This window comes from Arachis duranensis, chromosome 5, assembly GCF_000817695.3.
Source record: "Arachis duranensis cultivar V14167 chromosome 5, aradu.V14167.gnm2.J7QH, whole genome shotgun sequence".
In the NCBI taxonomy this organism is placed as follows: Eukaryota; Viridiplantae; Streptophyta; class Magnoliopsida; order Fabales; family Fabaceae; genus Arachis; species Arachis duranensis.
This window is the reverse complement of record NC_029776.3, coordinates 7,887,362-7,909,650: the sequence shown is the minus strand read 5'-3', so window position 1 is coordinate 7,909,650 and position 22,289 is coordinate 7,887,362. Positions and strand designations below refer to the sequence as shown.

Below are 22,289 nucleotides of genomic sequence, written 5' to 3'. Positions count from 1 at the left end.
AAGTCTTGGTATGAAGAAAAGCATAATGAGAAAACAAAACTTGTGAAAGGATGAGGGTTTTAATTTGTTGAGAAAGCAAGTGGGAGAAATGGGAAATGGGCCATGTTAAACACCCAAAAGTCCAGCAAAGTCAAGATTCTTCAAATTGGATGAGTGGCGTTCAAGTTACTTTTCAACGACTATAACTTAAATGACATAATTTTCGAAATCTCCTAATTATTGCTGCAACTTAAAACTAATACCGTTTCAAGTGGTTTTGTTTACTTAATTAAGTCAAATTCATTTTCTACACTCTGCATGTGGAGATTATTTTGGGTTATTACACTAATTGCATTTGAAAAAAAAAGGATTTGTGTATTTGACAATGTAATCATCATTTAATACGCTGCCTTCGAGTTTTAACTTGGTGTATGCACCAAGTCGAACCTTTAGTATTGCGTGGGTGAGTGTGTAGTGTAGATGTGTTGTGATACCTAGAATTGAGGTTATCCAATCTATCTGACAGAAAAAAGAATTATAAAATCCACTATTAATTTAATTAATTTGTTTCACGAAAAAAAGTCCAAGTTCTAATAGACCAATTTCATATGACAGCTGTTCTTTTTTAATCCTTGCCTAATTCTCGCACTTTGAGTCAATATTTTTTAAAGGCTCATTAGATGTAGTGTTAGTACGGTATGCAGATTATCAATAAGGTTAGTTGCAATTTAAGCTAGCTGCATCTTAAAAACAGCGAATCAGTACAATTCAAATGCTGAAAATAATTACTTTTTAAAACTTACAATGCCGAATATGAAATGAAATATAGCTGGAATTGAAAAGTAGAAAAATAACCGTCCTCTAACACTATGCGCACAGTTATCAAGAGAAAGTATTAATCAAAAATTTAAAATCATGTTCAAACACATAATGTCACAATAATACATATTGTGTATATGTAGGAACAAATTATACTGTTTGGTCACGTGGTTCTGGTCAGAAAGTGACCGTTAGTGTGCAATTTGACATGTTATTTTAGGCGAGTTTATGTTCACCCACAAATCTGTTTTATAATTATAAGGATCTATAGCAAAACATGAGGAAATTGAACATGATCATGCATGCAGCATGTGAATAGGGCTATGATATATTAACCTACCCTTCCTCTCATGTATCTATCTTTGTAGGTTCAAATTAAAGAAAACAAAACGTTGAGTCATCCGAGTCTTAATATGTGAACACGTGTCCTAGTTTGACCAGTGAGTGCGAATGTCAAAATCAACGGTAGTAATGGGGGGCGGCAATGCAGTAATCATACTCATGTAGTGAATAATGTAGGATGCCACCATGTGCATGAATCCAATGTTAACAAAAATAAATATCAAGTGCCGGCTTATCTTACTTTTCACATATACGCGGTGCAAAAATAATCCCTCTTTATATTTATATATTTTCAATTTTTCGCATGTTTGATAATGTATGTAGTCCACTGTGCATAACAAACTTTTCATAGTTTTTGTAATATCGTTTGCTTCCTGTTTTCTTTGTCATCTTATCTTACAGGTTTGTTCTGTATTAAAAATAATGTGGATCAAAATCCCCACAACAAAGATAAAATATCTCAAAGACTAATAACACATGATTCACACTTCACATATACATATAAATTTCAACTTTAAACTTAACAAGTATCAATAGCTAAATCTATCAATAATGTTGGTAAGACAGAGTATAGATTGGCAAAGTGTTGTTCTTTTATTACTAAATTGTGATCATTTATTAGTTTGGTGGAGACTTTGGAGATAAAAGTAGGACACGTGAGTGCAGCGGTGGTAGAGTGTGTGAGTTTGCTATAGTTATGATTGAGGTTGAGCCGTTGAGGTTACTGCTACTCCTAACCTCCAAGTGAAAACTCTTGTTACTTGTAGTAAGGGCGAACCATCATCACATTAATAAGGAGGGTGGCTGATGGTAACTTCTCACCCATGCTTTTTAAATTACTAGCTAGCTTGAGATCTTCGATATGTTATATTGGCCCATAGCACTATTTGGACTAAATTAATGGTAGCAGCATGGGAGTTACCAATGCCTAAATTCCATCATGTGTTAACATTGATATTGGTACTTGGGATGGACGCCAATTAATTGCAAAATTAACCATGCCTTCTTGTTCAGAGACACCTTCTCGTTAATCACTAATGATTATTGCTCTTCTTGACACTATATGGCGGAAAGGTGGAAAAATTGAAAAGAAAAAGGGGGTAGACTGGTAGATTAGATTAAGGTTGGAGTATAAGAAGAATGTGGTATTATGATTGTGTGCTTGGCTTTTCGATTCCCCGCCAAACAAAATCATTATTACCGGTGGGCCACTTGATTGGTCATGTATAGTGTATATACTAAGCTGCACAAATAAGCTAACAGTAAATATCTTAGGTTAATTAATACGTATCCAATAAAATATTATTAATAGCGTCAAAGAGATTATGATTTATGAGATTAAGCGGTCCGCATGGAAGCTTTTTTATGGCAAAATATGTCACTCCCGTTAATAAAGGGACAACCTCCCAACAAAAAGACACCCACAATAGCCGTTGGCCCGTTGCTCAACAGCTATCATGCCATAATATCATGCATTACAATTTACCCGCTATAGTGCAAACTGGCTTATAAGTTATTTTCACCATAAGTGTTCAGCTCAAATAATTTAACTCCATAAGCTAAAAGAGAAAGAAAATTCAATCCATCGCTTTCAAGTCACATAAATAAATTAGAAAAAAAAAATGAATCGGAAGTGGGGTCCAGTATTTTGGTGCTATAAATTAGGGAGCTTTCTCAAACATGCCAAAGTCCTCTGCTCTGGGCTTGAAAAAAGCATCCCACTGCCTTCTTCTCCAACTCCAACTGTAACGCTCTTTTCAATCACATTCACTTCACTTGTTTCTCTCTTCTCTTTTTCTCTCCATGAAATACCCAAAACAAACTACATAACGGAACCGCCACCCCAAAACCCACAAAAAACATACATACCCACTTCACCAAACACACCATCATGGTGGACGTGGACCGGAGGATGACCGGTCTAAACCCGGGCCACATAGCGGGCTTGCGTCGCCTATCGGCCCGGGCCGCATCCGTTCCAACCACTTCCGCACCGTCCTCGCTCCCTGTAAGAAACGGCCTCCTTTCATTTTCTTCGCTCGTCGATAAAGTCATAAACCATCTCCGCAACTCGGGCATTCAGGTCCAATCGGGTCTCTCCGACGCTGAGTTCGCACGCGCCGAGGCCGAGTTCGGTTTCGCTTTCCCGCCGGACCTCCGTGCCGTACTCGCCTCCGGACTTCCCGTGGGCCCTGGCTTCCCCGATTGGCGCTCCGCTGGTGCTCGCCTCCACCTTCGTGCCTCTCTCGACCTCCCTATCGCGGCAATTTCGTTCCAGATCGCGAGGAACGCTCTCTGGTCCAAGTCTTGGGGCCCAAGGCCAACGGAACCGGAGAAGGCTCTCCGCGTGGCGAGGAACGCGCTGAAGAGAGCGCCGCTTCTGATTCCGATATTTAACCATTGCTACATTCCCTGCAACCCTTCCCTCGCGGGGAACCCTATCTTCTACGTGGACGAGAATCGGATCTTCTGCTGCGGCTTGGATCTCTCGGATTTTTTCGAGCGAGAGAGCTTGTTTCGGAGCTCCGAATCGGATCCTCAGGTGTTGAAGAAGCAGAGATCCGTCAGCGAGAAATCCGCAGGCTCTTCCACGGTTTTCTCGCGGCGGAGTCTGGACGCCGGCGGCAGGACGCCACGGTGGGTGGAGTTCTGGACGGAGGCTGCGACGGATCGCCGGAGGAGGAACTCATCGTCGTCAGCTTCATCTTCGCCAGAGAGATTCTTCGAGATGCCTGGAAGGTCAAAAGTACCGGGTTGGGTGGAGGAGTACATAGGGCAAATCGGGTCGGTTTTGAAAGCGGGTGGGTGGAGCGAATCAGATGTATCAGAAATGGTGCAGGTTTCGGCGTCGGGTTTCTTCGAAGGGGAGATGGTGGTTTTGGATAACCAAGCGCTATTCGATGCTCTGCTCTTGAAAGCGGATCGGTTCTCGGACTCGCTCCGGAAAGCAGGATGGAGCTCCGAAGAGGTTTCCGAAGCGTTGGGATTTGATTTCCGACCGGAGAAGGAGCGGAAACTGCCTAAGAAGCTTTCCCCGCAGCTCGTCGAGAGAATCGGGAAACTTGCACAGTCAGTTTCCCACTCGTGATACTCCAAACTCTGATTAACATCTTCTTTTTTTTTTTCAAACAAATTTTACTTTTTTTTTACCTTTAAAAAAATGGGGGAAATTACTATTTTGACGATTGGCGAACCGCGTTGTAGTATGAAAGAATGTGCACAAAATAGATGTTCTAAACAGGGATCAAAATTACATGTTGATGACCAGCCTATGCTTTAGTATACATAAATAATAAATATGATAATTTCATAATGAATAATCCGCGGTTAAAATATTGCTGTGTATAGTGAAGTGTCTCTCTTTCAAATTCGTATCTATTTTCCTGTTTAGTTTATTCTTTAATCCCTCTTTCAGATTTGTATTATTATCGTATGAAATTTGATTGAGGAGTGCACGTGTGTATGATGATATACAATTATACATAGTGCTGTATGTATTTGTAAAGTATTTGATAGAAAAGTGAGGCTCACTCCAATCAGACAGAACATGCGGGTGGTAAGTGGTGAGAGGTGGGAGACAGCAAAATCATGAAATCATAACCGTCCATATACATTACTAGCTGTGAGTGCGTATATGACAGCAAATGTAGCTCTCGTCGTTTGCTACCAAAATCGTTTGAAAATCGTGTCGTTTTGGCACCGGGTGTGTGGAAGGAGAGAAAATACACTGAAAAAGGGGGCTATGCCAATGCGAGGGAGTGAGCTCAAAGGTCTCTTCTTTTCAGTGTAATTTCAATCTCAAAACCTTTTGACAGAGATACCATACTCTGTTTTCTTTGTTCTTTTTATTTTTCCTTTTTTGAGCCTCGATTTTCTTGGAATTTGAAAAAGAATGTACATGCATGGATTCGCAAGCAGGTATAACTGACACAATCCCCCTCTCAGCCTTTTCAATTTTCCTTTCCATATTTCGTTATCCACTCAATTTTTGTGAATAAACAATTATTTCTGATAAAAATATATTATAAAAAATTAAAACTAAATTTACATCCATATAAAAAAATTTGTTTAATGAAAAAAATTAATTGTTAGATTTTTTTGATAATTTCATAAATACTTTTTTATTTTTTTTCCTTTCTTCATTTTTCTTCTATAGCCACTATCAATTCTATTGTAAAAATCTATCATCCCAATAAATTTATTTTTTTATTTTCACTTCTGGCAGACAATTATATCTTGTCACTTAACTTTGTCAACATCTACACAGTTTATGAATAGTTGATAAATTCTTCATTTCTGAATGCTGACGAGCATCAAGAATAAAATGCTGAAGATAAAAAGGCAAATTAATATTCTCTTGTTCAATAAAATCGTCGGGATAATAGCGGTCAAAAAGAATAAAAATCTTAGCAATGTCAAAATTTTTGTAAGCATCTTTAGGCATGAGAGTATAGCTCAAATTTAGTAGATCCGTTGCTTGATCATTAAATCTGCTATTTAACTCTTGTAATTACTTATCAATTGTGACTAAAAATATCTCTACTCTAAAATAATGCACAGCTGTAATATGATCTTTTTGGTGACGCGAGCATCCTTGTCTTGCTACGTAAGAAGCAGTTAAATAAGGAATTAGAACATCATGTTACTCACAAAATGATTTCATATTTTTTAATAATTCCTCTTATCTGTCATCTCTCATATTTTGGATAAGTATTTTTGTAGAATGAACTAGTTGCACAATATTAACTATGTCTTGAGATTGCTTTTGTAAAACTTGACAAAGAACATCGGTTATTCTTATAATATCTTTCATCAAATGCAAGATTAATACAAACTCAAATGAAGTCAAGGTATTGTAAGCACTATTTGTATCACCACGTTGAGAATAATTTTATCTATCAACAATTATCTTTTGTAAAACAGTCAACGGTGCACTATTAATATTTATCAAATTGCCAAAAGAAGAAAAATGAGAACTCCATTGAGTATCACTTGCTCATTTCAAAGTACTAATTTGATTGGCCCATTTACCTGTTTTAAGTTTAGCAATATCTAATAAATAGGCAATTTCATCTATTTTGATAGTATGTAACTCATCATGTCACTTACTAGAAGAACAAATGATGTTGACGATGAAAGTCAATTTTGGAAAAAAAAACTGATGGACAAGAATAATTTATCTATATACAGCAACTAATGCAAGTTGTAATTGATGAGCAAAACAGTGGATATAGTAAGTATAAGGGCAATCTTTTAAGAATAATACATGTAACTCATTCCATTCCCTTATCATGTTGCTAGTGCCATCATATCCTTGACCACGAATATTAGAGACATGAAGACCATGTCGAAAAAGAATGTCGCACAATTCTTGTTTTAGAGTTAATGATATAGTATTATACAAGATAAAAAAAACGCTCTTAAATAAAATCATGTATATCACAAATCACAAAATAAGTGCCATTTGTTCTTTTTTGAATTCATCACGAGTTTCATTTACCATAATGTAAAACTTAAAATCTCTAATTTCTTCATAAATATGCTTTCTCACCTTATTTGGAAGAATATGCAAGATTTCTTTTTGAATTTGATGTGAATTATATTTAGTATTATATGAAGCATTTTCTAATACAGTTTTTGCAACTTCATTATTGTAAGATGCTATGAGTTTTATCATTTTAAGAAAATTATTTCGATTTTTTTTTATCCTGGAGTCTCAACATGACCTCTGAAAGCACAAACTTAAAATGTAAGCCAACGAATTGTATCAATAGAGGATTTTAGACGCAATCGATTCTTTTGAATTTTTTCAGAAGTATGAACCTCAATTACATTTTGGATGTGATTTGCCTGATTCAGTAAGTCTAGACATGCTCCAACTGCATTATTGTGTGGTAAGCAATGATCTCTAATATATTTAAGAAAAGCACAATTCTTTTCATCATTAACCTTTTTCCAACTTCTAAACCCTTTACTAATAAAAACATCTTATCCATTATGTTCACCGAGTTTTTTGCTAACCAAATAACAAAATAAACAATATGCAGTATCTTCAAAAGGTGAATACTCTAACCATGAAAGAAAAATACCAAACCAAGCATATTGAAATTGTCTTGGATGCTTTGTACCAGATAGAGAATAATTGTCAAGATGCTTTTGATATGGATCCTATTTAAAATAAACTTGTCTAACCTCATCTCTTTAGTTTGGGTGATATTGCCAAATTTAAAGCCATTTTTCAAGGTCTCATTCCAAAGAATTAAGAATTTAAGATCAAACTCATTAGATGCAAGTCTTTGAACCTTTAAATGTTGTATCTCACTTTCTTTATAATTCATTGAAGTAGAATAACTATCTACAAGTGTTGATATTGTAGAAATTATATTTTCTCCTTCTTGAATGTTAGCCTTCCTATTAAAAAAATGTATCAATTCTTTGATTTTTCATCGTTATGTTTGTACAAAAATTTGAATATATATATATTTTAAAATATATAAAAAATTAAATATTAAAATTTATAATACATATTGATATTTTTTTACCAATTTATACAAATACAAAGATATCAATACTTATTGAATATTCTAATATCTTTTCATAATATAAAAATTTAAATTAAATAAATAATAAAATATAAAATAATATTAAATTAAATAAAGGACAATTTACTATTATAAATAAACTGGCCATCAATATTACCAGAATACACATTTTACAAAATGAATACCGAAATGTATTTTTTTTATAAATTATATAAACCGCGACAGAGGTATCGCGGTTTACAAAATGCATGTAATCCGCTACAAGGGTGTCGTGGATTACGTTCGAAGTCAAATTGCACATAATCCGCGGTAGGGTGTCGCGATTTGTGTGTGAATTGCAAATGTACATAAACCACGGTAGGGGTGTAGCGGTTTATGTTGATATGCAAAATTACTAGAAACTGCGATAGCGGTGTCGTGATTTCTGTGTATATGTATTTTTTTCTCCTAGTTGAACATTTTTTCAACCGAAACCTTTTAACTTTAGCATAATTTTCACAAGATTCAGTGCATCATCCATGTCTGACATCTCATCGGTAAAAATGGAATTGTACATCATTTTAGTCATGGTGCCTTCAAATTGGAGATTGAAATTATCTTTTTATATACCTGCGAAATGGGACGCCTACAAAATAGAGCAGTGGTCATTTTTTCTACTGTTCGCCGGCGAAACGACCACTGCTATTTAAACAATAATAAACTTGGATGTTTCACAAAAAGAGAAGGAAATTGTTAAGAATAGGTTTAGATTTTATTTTTTATTTTTATTTTTATTTTTTATAGATAATTTTTATTTTCAATTTTTTACATTTAAATTTTTTATACCTTATTTTTAACTTTTTTATTTAGTACTAAGTACGTACTACTTGAATTAACAAAATTACGGTGAATAATAGATTAACTTACTAGTCTTATTTTTTAATGGTTGATCTATATAAATACAATTAATTAATTTAAGATTGTAATTTATTTCATATTTGATATTATATAAAAATAAATTGTTAGACAGAGAACTTAGCCAATGAAATGAACCAATAGTTAGAGAAAGCATAGCCTGCAAAAAAAACTAAATAAATAAACACAACATCACAGGGCTCCAAAAAAATTGATCTTTTGATAAAATTGAAACAAAATAATAAAAAAGGTCGCGGAATAACATGAGAATTGGGGAGCATGATAAGAGAATCAAGCAATGCAGTGGGACTAATGCCAGAGGTACAGTGATGCATGGTGATGCAGAGCAAGAAAATGGAAATACAAAAGCGAAAAGGGTTGAGGTTCATGCACGTTGGCAATTTACACATAAACTGCGACACCTCTACCGCGGTTTATGTGATGATTTTTCTCCAACGTAATCCGCAACACCCCTGTAGCGGATTACGTTCACTTGTAAACTGCGATACCTGATGAGTAGATTTTTGTCGGTAAAGAATTCACAAATAAATTCTCGTTACAAGTATAGTTTCTAAACCAAAAGAGATTTCTCTCATATAAAAACTTGGTTGTCACAAGTAACAAACCCCAACAAAAATAATAACCAAAGTATTCAAACCTCGGGTCGTCTCTCAAAGGAATTGCAGGGAGGTGTTCTTGTTATTGGTTATAGGACAAGTACTTTGGGATTTTGTGATAAGAGACGTAAAAGATAAATGACAAGAAAGTAAAATGAAACTCAAATGTAAAGAGCTCTTGGCAAGGGATGAGAACTAGAAGTTCTATCCTCATTATCATCCTCAATTGTGACAAGAATTGTCCATTGCTCCACTTAGTCAACCTCTAACTATGAAGAAAAGTCAAGGGGAAATAATCAATTTGATTCCTTAAATCCTAGTCAACTCCTTAAGAAAGACTAGCTTTAGTGGAATTCAAATCAACTAGTAACTTTCAATTATTAATCGACAAAAGAGTTTGTTAACTCAAGAGTCTCTAATTACTCAACCAAAGTCAAGAGGAGAAAAATCTACTCTAGCATCCTTCCAATCATTTTGTCAAACACTTGGAAGGCATATAAGGAAAGTAAAATTAAATTGCAAGAAAAGTAGATCTACACTACCAATCGCAAGAAATTAACAACAATAAAGCAAATCAACAATAAAGGAACATCAAACATAAATTGCATTGAAAGAAAATAGAAGGAACAAAAATGCATCAATAACAAATTGAACAATTACAAGAATTAAATGCTAAACTAAAGAAAGTAAAGGTAGAAGAACAAGGAGTTGAAGAGGAAAAGTAAATCAAAGTATGAATTAAACCTAGATCTAAGAAATTCTAATCTACATCTAACCTAATTCTAGAGAGAAGAGAGAGCTTCTCTCTCTAAAAACTTTCCTAAAGCATTCCCTCCAAAATTCAATTATGACTTCCCCTCCCCCTCCCTTTTGACTCCTCTTGATTTCTGCATGAAATAGGCTCAGAAAGTGAGTTGGATTTGGGCCTAGGAAGTCCAGAATTTGCCCCCAATGTTTTCACTTTAATGAAGTCATGTGTGAGCATCGACGCGTACGCGTCGCTTGGCAACTTTCATCCATGCGTATGCGTCATGTATGCGTACGCGTCGCCATGCAACTTCAAATTCACGCGTGTGCGTCGGTGAATGCATCCCAAATCCTTGGTTTTCTATAATTTCTCCACTTTGCATGATTTTCTCTTCATTTCTTTGATCTATACCTAGTATTTTCAACCTGAATTCACTTAACAAACACATCAAGGCATCTAGTGGGATCGAAGGTGAATCAAAATTAATCAATTAAAGGCCTAAAAAGCATGTTTTCACTCTTAAGCACAAATTAGGAGAAAATTATGAAACCATTCTATTTCATTGAATAAATATGGAAAAAGTGGATAAAATCCACCTAAATTAAGCACAAAATATACCACAAAATAGTGGTGCATTAATACCCCTATCGCAGTTTACATAGTTTATGAAAAAAATGTATTTCGATATCCACTTTTCAAAATGTGTATTCTGGAAATTTTGCGGGTCAGTTTATTTAATTCAGTAAATTGCCCTTAAATAAATAAAAAATACTTAATTTTTTATAATTGAACTCATTTTGAGTGTTGAACAGAGGCAAGCAGGCAGAGTGAGTGTTGATGCATGATCTTTCTTGATTCTTGTTTTTTTTTATTTTAAGTCAAAGTAAAGTATTTAAACCAATTGAACTATTTTTTTAAAGAAGTACTACTAATTTTTTTATAAAAAATTTTGGAGGCCATGACCCTCGTTGCCTAACTTAAGCTCCATCACTGACTCTATCTATGGCGAAGAATCTCTCTCTCATCTCTCACTCTCTTTGTATCTGCGGCTAAGGAAGGTCATAGTGAAGGTGAATTAGAGTTTCTGGTAAGAGTAGATCTGGTAGAATGGTGGATTTTGCATCAGAGATAGTAGTGATTATGGAAGGAAGAGGAAAAAAGAGGGATATTTACAAAATTATCAATAAAAATTTAACAATAGGTCGTTTTTGTCAAATGAAACTTATCTTATATGAGTATAATTTTAGTTTCAATTTTTTATTGTCGGTTTTGTTAGCATTAGAATCTTTTATGTCTGAAATAGCTATTTACTATTTTTTCTTTTAAAAAGTATGATTTTTTATCCTTTAATATTTTTTTTGGTATATTTTTTTGTTCTACTTAAAAAATATATAGTAAAAAATCACACTTTATAAAAAAAATGTTTTAGAAATATAAGATCCATTCTCCGGTACTACTATTATAAATTTTCTATATAAATTATGGTAATACTTTGAACAATTGGCCTTTATTTATTGTAATAGAATCACCACATATAATACTCAGTCAAATTACAAAAAATCACCTAAATTATTTTAACATTAATAAAAATACTTTTAAATTTAGTTATCAACAAAAATATCCTCAAATAATTTAAAAATATGCCAAAAATACATAGCTATAATCAAAGACCTACTCTGTTAATAGAAAAATATAGCGTGACTCACTTGTCAATGTTAGAGTCTTACTTGTTACATAAGAAGCTCATTTGTCACCTCATTCTTTTTTGTTAATATATAAAGTATGAAATTTTTGTCATATTTTTAAATAATTTAAAAATATTTTTTTCGGTAACAAAATTTAAAAATATTTTTATCAACAATAAAATAATTCGAATGTATTTTAATAGTTTACTCTAATATTTAGTTAGAGAGACTAACCAATGACACATACACATCCCAAGTAATTCGACAAATTTTACATACAAAATAAAAAAAAAATTTAATGTAGATAATTGTTCTTTTATATATATTGTTTGTCAAAAATTTTATTTGTAGACTAAAATCAGTTATTATATATTTTTGTAGGAATACATGTGTTATTTAACTTATTTTCAATGTGTATTTATTATTTAAAAAATATTTAAATACATGAATATAATTAAATAATATGTGAAAATTTCACCATGCATCAAAATACAATTCTTTTTATGGTAACTGATTATTTAGTGAGTATTATATTACAGTTTGGGTTAATTGTTAGATGACGTTAGGAATAACGGTGAGGATGAAGGAAGGAGGGGCCACATGATTGGGACGAAGCAGATGATTCCGTACGATCAGAGGAGTAGAGAGCGCACAAGGTGTGCATGAAATAAATGAGTGTGTTGTTGTTTTACTTGTTAGTTTCTTGGCATCTTCGTCCATTTAGCTTTCAATGTGTTAGGCTAATAATTTGTTGGGTGATGAGAAAATAATGAAGCTCATGTTTGTATAGTTTTGGTTAGGATTTTGTCTTTGCTTGTTTTGTAAACATTTCAGGGAGCATCTCATCTACATAACTGCTCCTCTCCATGTGATGCACCGTGGATGCCATTGGTACGGAACACCCATTCATTTTCCAATTCTCATTAATTAGCTCTCAATTATTGAAAAATTATTTATAATCTCATGAAGTAGCTAAATTTGAATTTACCATACATTATACATGAGCAGAAATGTCATTTCTCGTTAAGATTGAAAACAGAATCATGCAAACCCCAAAATTTTAAAAATCCGATAAAATAATGAGAAATGGTAGCATTTAGAATAGAAAATGGAATCAATGAATAAATGCAGTGATAATGTTATGCTCCAACGGTCAGTGGAAAGGCAGCTTCGTAGCACAGTGAGTCATGAAACCGACCGTTGATCTAAATACTATTATTGGCCTCTCTGTCAACTGTCATGTGCCTTCCACCGCCAACCCCTCATCTTCTTTCCATCCACGTGACTTCCTCGTGCCTATTGCCAAGTCTCCATTCCCCAATAACATACAAGCAACAAAATGCTTATAAAAATATTATAAATATATATAAAAACAAAAAATAATAACCAAATTAGTTACGAGTTAAATTAAAAAATGTCTCTAAAATTGACTGTTTGTACCCGTTTAATTCTTGAGATCTCAATTGTTATCTTAGTCTCTTTACCGTGAAAGATTAAATAAATCTACTCTCGTATTTTGAGAGATTAACTTAAACATTTTATAAATTTGTCTAATTGAAAATTTGAAATAATGCAATTAAAATCTTAAAAATTAACTTGGTGCAAATGGTTAATCTCAAAAAACTACTTTAAAACTTAATNATGAATAATTTAATAACTAATTTTTGTATATACTTAACCTATTTAAACTACTAATTTGAAAACTGACATAATAACTTCTAGTTTGGTTGTTTTTTTTGGAAAACAGAAAAAATATATCACTGAAGTCTCTAATTCTTAATTAATGGAGATAATTTATCTGACCAAAGTCTTTTGGGCGGAGAAATTTATTTATTTATTTTTTTGTAATTTTAGTTATTGTTTGAATGATGCCTTAAAAACTTTAATGAATAAATATAACGATAGTGATGGTTGGGAACTAAATATTCAGATGGGCCCATACCCCCTTTCCATTGTTGATGCACTGTCATTAATTGGCATGGGCTTTTAGCTATTGCATCCATTCTGTGTCTCATCCATTTCAGACACAACACCACCAGATCCAAACTCTCCCATTGTGGAACAAATTATTCGCATGTTACAAATATTATAAATTAAAATGAGTCGTTGCAAATTCTCATAGAAAACTTAATCATCTGTCAATTGTAGGGTCCAGTTGCGGTCATTTAATGGTGGCCGTTGATTGAAAATGGGTTAAGATTTAAAAGATGACGAGAAGGGTGATTGATGTGATGGGAGAGATGCATGGGATTGGAAATGGACGGTGGTGGCTGAAGCTCTGTTAATCAATGTTAGGTTGTCATATTTTAGAGAAGGGTGGCAAGTGGCCAGTGGCCACTTCCTCCCTTATTGTGTTTGAGAAAGCTAAGGGAGGCAAACTCTTTATAAACGCCAAGAATGACAATTGTGTGTGCACATTGGATTGTCACGGTTAGAAAATAATTAGGATAAATTAGTATTATTTAATATATTTGAATATTTATTATAGGAGATTATGTCTTTATTATTACGATTCTCTTAATACATATAAATATATTTTTATATTGTATTATTCCAGACAACTTTTTTTTTGATAGAAGGAAACATATCATTCAAAGGAAAGCCAAACGGCACTTACAGATGATAGAGATAAATTAGATCTAAAATTAGAAAAGATGATTAGATAAATTCTATGCTGAACTATAAACTGAAAGTAAGCCCAACGTTCGATTGCAAAGAATCTTAACCAGTAGAAACATAGACAGATCTGAATCTCTATGATTTCTAAATCAACACTAAAAGTGATGCAACATGTTGAAAAATCTGTTCTTCTTCTCTGCTTAAAGCCGAATCCTCCTCTAGTCTGAAGATATTTCCATGAACAACAAGTGAACTTCAGTGTATACTCCAAGATTTGATAGATCTGTACCAACGTACCCACACTACCCATAAAGGGAGGACAATAAACCACCACAAAAGGGGAGAAAATACACCACATAGGGATATTAGAAAACAGAAATTAAACAAAGAAAACTGAAAGAAACCAAAAGAAGAAAAAAGAGAGAGAATAGAGTAAAGAAAAAGGAGAAGAGAGGGGAAAGGGGGGAGGAGGGAGGCCACCACCTTACCAAGATAGCGGTGGCGGCAGCAGCCTCCCTCTTAGAGGCCACAAGGGTAAAAAGGCTTCAACCCTAGCAGAGAGAAGAGAGTGCTTTTTTTTAAAATAGATCAGAATTTGTTTCTAAACGAAAGCCGCATATTATTCCAGACAACTAAATAATATACAAATTCTTTCTTCAGTTTAATCTCTTGTTTCTAATAGTGACTATACATTTTCTTTACATTGACCATAAATTGTTTGTGGAATCTTCCACCATTCTTCTTTTCCTGCTGTTTTTTGTTTAATTTGTCACCTACTTAGACTATTTTAGTTAGTGTAATATAGTATGTGATTATAGTTACTACACACATTTTTCACATTATAGTTTTGTTTCTATGTTAATTTGAATTTGAAGGAGCAGCTTTGGGTATATGCTGGTCAATGTCAACGCATGGTAGATGAATTTAAGATAACATTATTGAATTATAAGTACTTTTGATATGTAACCATCGAGGGGCCTATTCCATTGCCATTGATTAATTAATCAACAGCTTCCTTAGAGACAGCTTTCCCAAAACATTCGGCTTCGCCCATTCCTATAGCAACACAAGGTATCACTTCATAGTCACATAGGCAGTTAGGCACCCCCAATAATTTCAGATTCCATTAAATAAGCACCAATACTACTATATGTTAAGATAACATTGTTCTTAATTTATTTATTTTTTTCTTTTTTGTTTACATTTACTTCATATGTTGGGCTTGGTCTAAGTAGAAATTATAAGTGGTATGGGCATGTCACAATTGGTTTGCAGATCTTCAAATTTACCGAAAAGAGTTGAGTTTGGGAGGCTCAACATTCACCTGAGACCTGACATACAACCCACTCTGTCACTGTGACCATCAGAGAATGATTGTTGTTAGAAAAATTAAAAAACCTTATGATTCTGTATTTTCAAACATAAATTTAAGTAATAAGTATACAATAATGTTATATTTATTCTTTTATTAGTAATAAGTATATAATCATGATTCTGTATTTTCAAACATAAATTTAAGCATGCCAATGAATTATAGCTCAAATGGTATAATCTCCCCATACTCACCTAAGAGGTCACGGGTTCGAATTTTCCTATCTTTGGTTAAAAAAAAAAAAAACATAAATTTAAGCATGGTAATTATTAGTCTCTGTTTGCTGCCTAATTTAAAAAAGACAGCTTTTCAGAAGCTGCAGCACTTACGTTTGGTAAAATCAAATTAAAAATGGCTTTTAATAAGTACAAGCACCATAATTGTGTTTGGTAAAACAGCTTTTAAAAATTGAAAAAATTATAATAAACATGTTTATAACAAAAAAATCATTTTTTTTTCAAATTCTTTAAAATTTTATATAATATTTTAAAATAAAATAATGTTAAAATAAAAAATTCATAATAAACATAAATATAATAAATAAATTCTTCTATTTTTTAACTTTAAAATTTTATATAAGTATCATAAAAATTTATTTTCTCCCTAACATCATTACTAAAAATATTAAATTACCTTATATATCTATATTTACATATGTATATACATGTTGTTATTATAATTTGGACTAATGCTCATGCAAAAAAAATTTTATGATTGGTTTTCATCAACCTCTTCCCGTTTCAAAGAACAGAAAAAAAACAAACAAACATAATAGATCTACTGAAAAAATACAAAATTAACTCAAAAAAAATAATATAAATAGATAGAAGTTCATACCTAATATGTGATAGAGATGTATTTGTGTTGAAATTTGTGAAGATTAGGTTGAAAAATAAAAAATATATGAAGATTGTGTTAGATTTTATGAAGGTTAGGAAGAGAAGTTAGAAATATATGAAGATTTTAATGGCAATATAATAGCGGGAAATATGTGCGGGAAAATGAAAAAAATTTGGTAAAGCATAAGCCAGCTTTGAAAAGCTCCCTCCTAGGTGCTTTCAAAAGCACCCCTAACTTTTAAAAGCCGCAAGCACAAGCACTTTGAGCTTTTTAATTTACCAAGCACAAGCACCTCCTGAAAAAGCTTTACCAAACCCAGCCTACATGTGTCTCTATCCAATTATGGTTTGTGAAACTTGCAAGATTTGCTCATGATATAAGAAACAATTAAATTAAGTTGAGGAACCATGCATACTTGAAACACAAGAAGAAATCAATCCACCACAAGAGTAAAAAGATATCTATCATAACTTAATTTTTCTTTCCTTGTATCAAGTAATTTTGTATAATTTATTTCTGTAATTGATAATCAAAAGAGTTGTTTGTAGCATTTTCATGTTCATATCCTAATTAATGAACATGAACATGTTATAATTTACTTCCAACTGTGTACTCTACACAACTTCTGTAACTTGAGAAATATAAACATAGATGTGTATTTGTATATAAACAGAATCATACTTGGTATATTGGCTCCCCTTCCCTCTGGGATGCTCTTGGAGCAGATCTTATCACCTTAACCCGAAATGAAGCCTGCAAAATTTGAAGCACGGACAATGTAACCAAAATCAAGTGTGTATGAGTATTATTAGCTCAGTAGTTCAGTGTAAATAATGCAACTACTTCTTAAGGCATTTATTTATAGTGTGTACTATAGTATAGTCTACAACAGAACGTAGGTATCATTATTGATCACCTTTTGTGAACCAAAATCAATCACATCCGATGGGCGCACACGAGCTTGATCATTTGGAGGTATCCGGTATCGCCTTCCTTCATTGCTGAAATTATTATGGCAATTATACAAATTTAAAATATATTTAGATCTTCAAGAACTTCAAACTTAATAACCTCAAGTTTGTTATACTTACTTAGTGATCCAGGTGCCATGAACACTAAGCAGATCGGTCAAGAAAAATGCACCGTCCTTATAGCGAATTTGAGCATGCGTCTCAGAAACCTTATAGACAGAAGCTTGGTTGGTCATTTTCAAGATCATTGTATTAATTCAGTTCATGAAAAATTCTGCTACCTCAGGTAAGGGTATTGTAATTGAAATGCCCGGGTAATCTTCTTTCTGTGTGTTCCTAAAATCATGAAAACATATTATAGAGAATTAGTTGAATCTTTGAAACCACATGCTAAAATGTGTTAGGTACATACACAGTCACATCCTAATTAATTGTTTCCTCTTTTGTCCAGAATCCAATGCATAGCAAGTACAATTTCATAATTATTAGCCTCTAAATTATAAGGAGATGGAATTGAAGGCATACCCGATTATGCAGGGTTTCATCTCATCTTGAATTAAACTTATGGGATTCAAATGACCTCCTTTATCTCCGCATGGTAATAAAAACCACCTATAAATCAGTAACAGTTGTTAACTGCCTAAACAATGTAAAGGGAGCTAAGAAGGAAAAATCTATTAATGAGTTCCTCTGTTCCTATCCTCCATTCTTCACAGACTTCTACCTTATCTATTTACCATAACTGGAATCAGGTTCTTAGTTATGAGACCAATGTGCTAAGCATGATATTAGTTAATAAATTCATATGGGGTCATAGACTTACTCTCCATTAATAGTACGCTCAAGAGCATCATCGTCTACAAACCATGTGTGTAACTGGTCATTTGCCTTCATACATAACCAAATCAAATGCCTATTAGAATCCATATCACAATCTGATAGACATAATCAATAGAATAGTCCAGGTGTGTCATTAATTTCTTCTTGGTAACAAAGTATAAAGGAAACTGTATTTGAGTGGCATACTTTGTCTGAGAGCCTGCAACATACTGGTCTACCTTCAAGCTTGGAGCTGCAAAAGTAGCATCATCTTCATGTTGCAAATAAATGATAAAACAAAAATCGCAAGACATTTTTCAATTCTTATTGACTCCAAACAAAACCTGAAAATTACTTTCCAGTATTATCAATTTCTTCAACCTCCACCCTTTTCAAAGTAATCATTTGTCTCATTTTATCTTGCATGAGTGGACTGGATTGGAGAAAGAACAACTCCAGGTAAAACGATGGAAAAGAAATTAATGACAAATGATATATAGCAAAGAAATGTATGCTTTCATTATTACCTATTGCCACCTAAGACCCAACTCAACATCATAGGCATCATCTTCTGAATGAAAAACTTTCCTCCAACTCTTCCTGGGTGTGGTATCCGATATTTGGTCAAAAACTGCAGCATGAGGAAAGAAATCGTGCTATTTTTAGCAGCATTTAAATTTAAAGTGTCGCCTTCAGTTTCTTCTTCATGATGCCAATTATGAACAAGAATTTCCTACCTCTAAAGGGCCAAGACCAACTCCCAAGTATGCTCTGTAGGTGGAAGCCATCATAGCTGCCATTCTAGCCATTCCATGAATAATGGCAACTCGTAGCCTTCTTTCTCTCTCGTATCTGAAAGCAACAATGCCAAAACATATCTATTATCAAATCAACATTCAGAATTGATTCCTGTACAATTAACCATTATGTTCAAAAGCATTATATTCAAATCAATAAAATGATGTGTTTCCACATTATTAGATATGAGTGTTTCCAATACCTCCTCAAGGAGGAGTTAATGTCAATCTTAGATCCTGATTTTATACTTTGTTCCCAATCATTGTCCAACTCCCAAGCAAGTTGATAACCATCCTGTAACAATAAGATAAGCCAGACAAAGAACTTTTTACCTTGCAGTTTGAAAAGTTCATTAACTACAAGATCTGCAAATGTGCAAAATTGCTCAAGTTAATTGAGAAATGAAAATAAATTCAGATTTCATTGAGAGAGATGGAAAAATAAACCTCAATAGCCATGCATCCTCCTTGGCCCATATTTGGTTGCATAGCATGGATAGAGTCACCAAGCAAAGTCACACATCCCTTTCCCCAGGTCATTGTTGGTGTCCTGTCGTAGATATCTCGCCGCAGAATAGCCTCTTCTTCTGTGGCAAGTAGCAAATCTGTTACATTATCACACCAGCCTTCGAAGATCTTAAGCAGCCTTTCCTTTTTTCCTGCCATGCAGAAGAATTAAGAAGTTAGGATCATATAATTTTTGCACAAAAGATTATTAAAAGAAGAAAGAAAATTCGATTATTAGAAAGAAAATTCGATTATTTTTCAAAGTCATTCAATCCGATATCTTCAGTGCTGCAATTACTGGAATGGAACTCAGTTAATCTGCATCTTATCTGATATCAAGGCCAACATGATTGACACTAGTCTATTGATGTCAACAAATTAGAGAGGATTAAAAGGTCAATAATCAAGGAAGAAATATAGTCTAATGAAGAATGGACTTGAACGACATTCAGGTGCACATAATAGTCCAACAAAATACAAACATCATTTAATTTCAAACTAATTGTGTTACACAAACTTTCTTAAATAACCAAGGGTATTGCAGCTTTTCTGTCTTGCTTTCCATTTTCCATAATATTACAGCTCAAACGTCTTGGTATCTATCTGTAAAACTACAGCATAAAGTTGATAATATCATTGATGATATCCATACAACTATCCATCATGAGAAACCTAATAGTTGAAAATTTTCCTCTCCAGGTATACAACTTTTGAATCAGTTCCTTCATCTTCTATATACTCAAAGATAGCATTAGTTTTGCTTATGGAAGGACAGAATAGTTCAAGAATTATATCTATAAATTGAACATATAGAAACTTCCCGAACACATTAAGAGCACATACCATTAGGGGCATCAACACCACCAGCAGGCTCTTGATGAAATGCATACCATTGCATCTTTCCACCACCAACATCTGAAGATACGAAGTATTGCTTGTGTCCTAAAAATACCCGATACCTTTCCGGCAAGGGAGGCAGAAGTAAGCTTCTTAGAAGGCCAGGGAAAATGAACAAATTGTCATGTAAGGCAAGATTTCTTACCCAACAGATTCAATATCAGCAGGCACAAAATCTGCAATACCAGTATAACAAGTGTAGCCAGAGTAAGTAGCTTCTGTCACCCCAAATAGCTTCTTCCTCACCTATTCATTCGTAAACAACAAAATATAGAATTATGGGGAAAATAAGATATAGAATTATGGCCATAAATATGTAGAATTCCTATGTAAACCTTGATTTCTATTGGGGCCTTTGTTTAGTGGGGGAGGGGGTGTTAAATTACTTACAAAAGAAAAAGCTTGGAATTAAAGAAATTCAATAAGACCTTGGACCATATACCATCTGCTCCAACCAATAGATCTCCCTCATATTTCTGACCGTTCTCCAGCTGAACTGTTACCTGTAATGGTGGATGCACAAGTTATAAACAAAAAATATTTAGTCACTGCCAATGTATTTACTTGAAGAAAAAAATAGAAGATTCAGAAGATCTTCCACAATAAAAGCCTTTGTTATTGTTAGGAACTACCTTGTTTCCATGATCAATAAAGTCAACAACATGGCAGTCATTCATAATGGAATCTTCCCCAACTGCACGAGCAAGGATTTCTTGCAAGGCCATTCGACTAATAACTCTAGTGACTGGAAGCCCTCGTTCCACTGCAGGAGTGAATGTGTCAAATTTGATGTACCTGATAACAAAATATCATTTCAATTTATGATACCACAAGCCAACATTTTATTTAAATGTAAGTAAAAATGACAGAAAGAAAAAACGTTTATTCTAGCTCAAATATTAAGGAAGTAAGATTGTCTATATGCTGGAAACTGAAATTGATATGTTTACTTTTATGCATGCAGTGAAGATTACAAATAAGGGATGTACTAATCCAGAGAGTTTCTGAATCATCTATAAGCAAATTTTCTATTACTTTCTATTTTCATTTTTTGACATGTAACTTGCCAAATACTCTAACAGTGCTGATAGTCATAAGTGCATAAGTTGTCACAGTTGTGCCATACCGAGAATTCTCTCAAATAGCTTTGATCACTTATTTATAAAGCTGAAAAAAAATTCATAAATCACATAATATTAATATATGAAGAAAAGTTTGAGTTACCAAGAGCCAGAAACCCCATCAACAAGGCCATTGATCCTATCACCAGTGATGCAACCAACCCTCATAACTTGATCAGCAACATCCAAATCAATGGCTTCTAAAGCAGCAAGAGCATTGCTCTGTATCTGAATTGGACCCCTATACTGACCCTCCCCTCTTATAGCACTCATATCTTTCTCAAACACTATCACCTCAAACCCCTTTCTCTTTGCAGCCAAAGCAAGAACCAACCCCCCAATCCCACCACCCGCCACAAGTATCCGAAGCTGCTTCTTGCTCTGAGCCTTTCGATCCCCACCATTGTCAGCCACAGTTTGATGCTTTGGCTTCGGTGCTGCCTCGGCCACCGTGGCTTTGACAGGCCTCAATTTCTTGTTCCTCCTGGGCTGCTGATGCATGGTTGTAGTTCTTGTTCTGCATCCAAAGTGGTGATACCCATTGAAGGTGACAAAAATTGACACATCCTGCTTAGGGTGAATTGAGATAGCTGCCGTGGAAGGGTTGAGAGTGTTGTAATACAAAGTAGAAGCCATTGTTGACACAAGCCTGTTACTGTAAAAGACAAAAACAGAGAAAGTTTATATTATGATATATGCAACAGAAGGCACAGGCATATG

At 33.8% G+C, this 22,289-nt stretch overlaps 2 protein-coding genes across 2 annotated transcripts; one reads left to right on the top strand and one right to left on the bottom strand.

Annotated features, from left to right (window-relative positions):
• The first annotated feature begins 2,763 nt into the window (after nucleotides 1–2,763).
• On the top strand, nucleotides 2,764–4,485 carry LOC107487793 (uncharacterized). The gene has a single exon (XM_016108489.3). The coding sequence runs from the start codon at nucleotides 3,032–3,034 to the stop codon at nucleotides 4,226–4,228; it is 1,197 nt and encodes a 398-aa protein (XP_015963975.1). The 5' UTR covers nucleotides 2,764–3,031; the 3' UTR covers nucleotides 4,229–4,485.
• A 10,679-nt stretch (nucleotides 4,486–15,164) lies between these two features.
• Nucleotides 15,165–22,283, bottom strand: LOC107487794 (zeaxanthin epoxidase, chloroplastic). The gene is made up of 17 exons (XM_016108491.3): nucleotides 21,673–22,283; nucleotides 21,081–21,243; nucleotides 20,877–20,951; nucleotides 20,594–20,694; nucleotides 20,395–20,510; nucleotides 19,492–19,703; nucleotides 19,248–19,339; nucleotides 18,985–19,099; nucleotides 18,775–18,878; nucleotides 18,455–18,500; nucleotides 18,252–18,316; nucleotides 17,954–18,040; nucleotides 17,710–17,764; nucleotides 17,549–17,637; nucleotides 17,374–17,458; nucleotides 17,139–17,210; nucleotides 15,165–15,599 (listed from the first exon to the last, which is right to left on the bottom strand). The coding sequence occupies exons 1-17, from the start codon at nucleotides 22,203–22,205 to the stop codon at nucleotides 15,597–15,599; spliced, it is 2,013 nt and encodes a 670-aa protein (XP_015963977.1). The 5' UTR covers nucleotides 22,206–22,283; the 3' UTR covers nucleotides 15,165–15,596.
• Nucleotides 22,284–22,289: the final 6 nt, after the last annotated feature.

Excerpts from the sequence above, each read along its gene's own strand:
- LOC107487794 (XM_016108491.3), bottom strand. The coding sequence starts at position 22,205 with ATGGCTTCTACTTTGTATTACAACACTCTCAACCCTTCCACGGCAGCT. Across the intron at positions 19,340-19,491 it reads GAGGATGCATGGCTATTGAG|GATGGTTATCAACTTGCTTG; the intron begins GTTTATTTTTCC and ends TTATTGTTACAG. Across the intron at positions 18,317-18,454 it reads GTTGCAGGCTCTCAGACAAA|GCAAATGACCAGTTACACAC; the intron begins GTATGCCACTCA and ends TTATGTATGAAG.
- LOC107487793 (XM_016108489.3), top strand. The coding sequence starts at position 3,032 with ATGGTGGACGTGGACCGGAGGATGACCGGTCTAAACCCGGGCCACATA.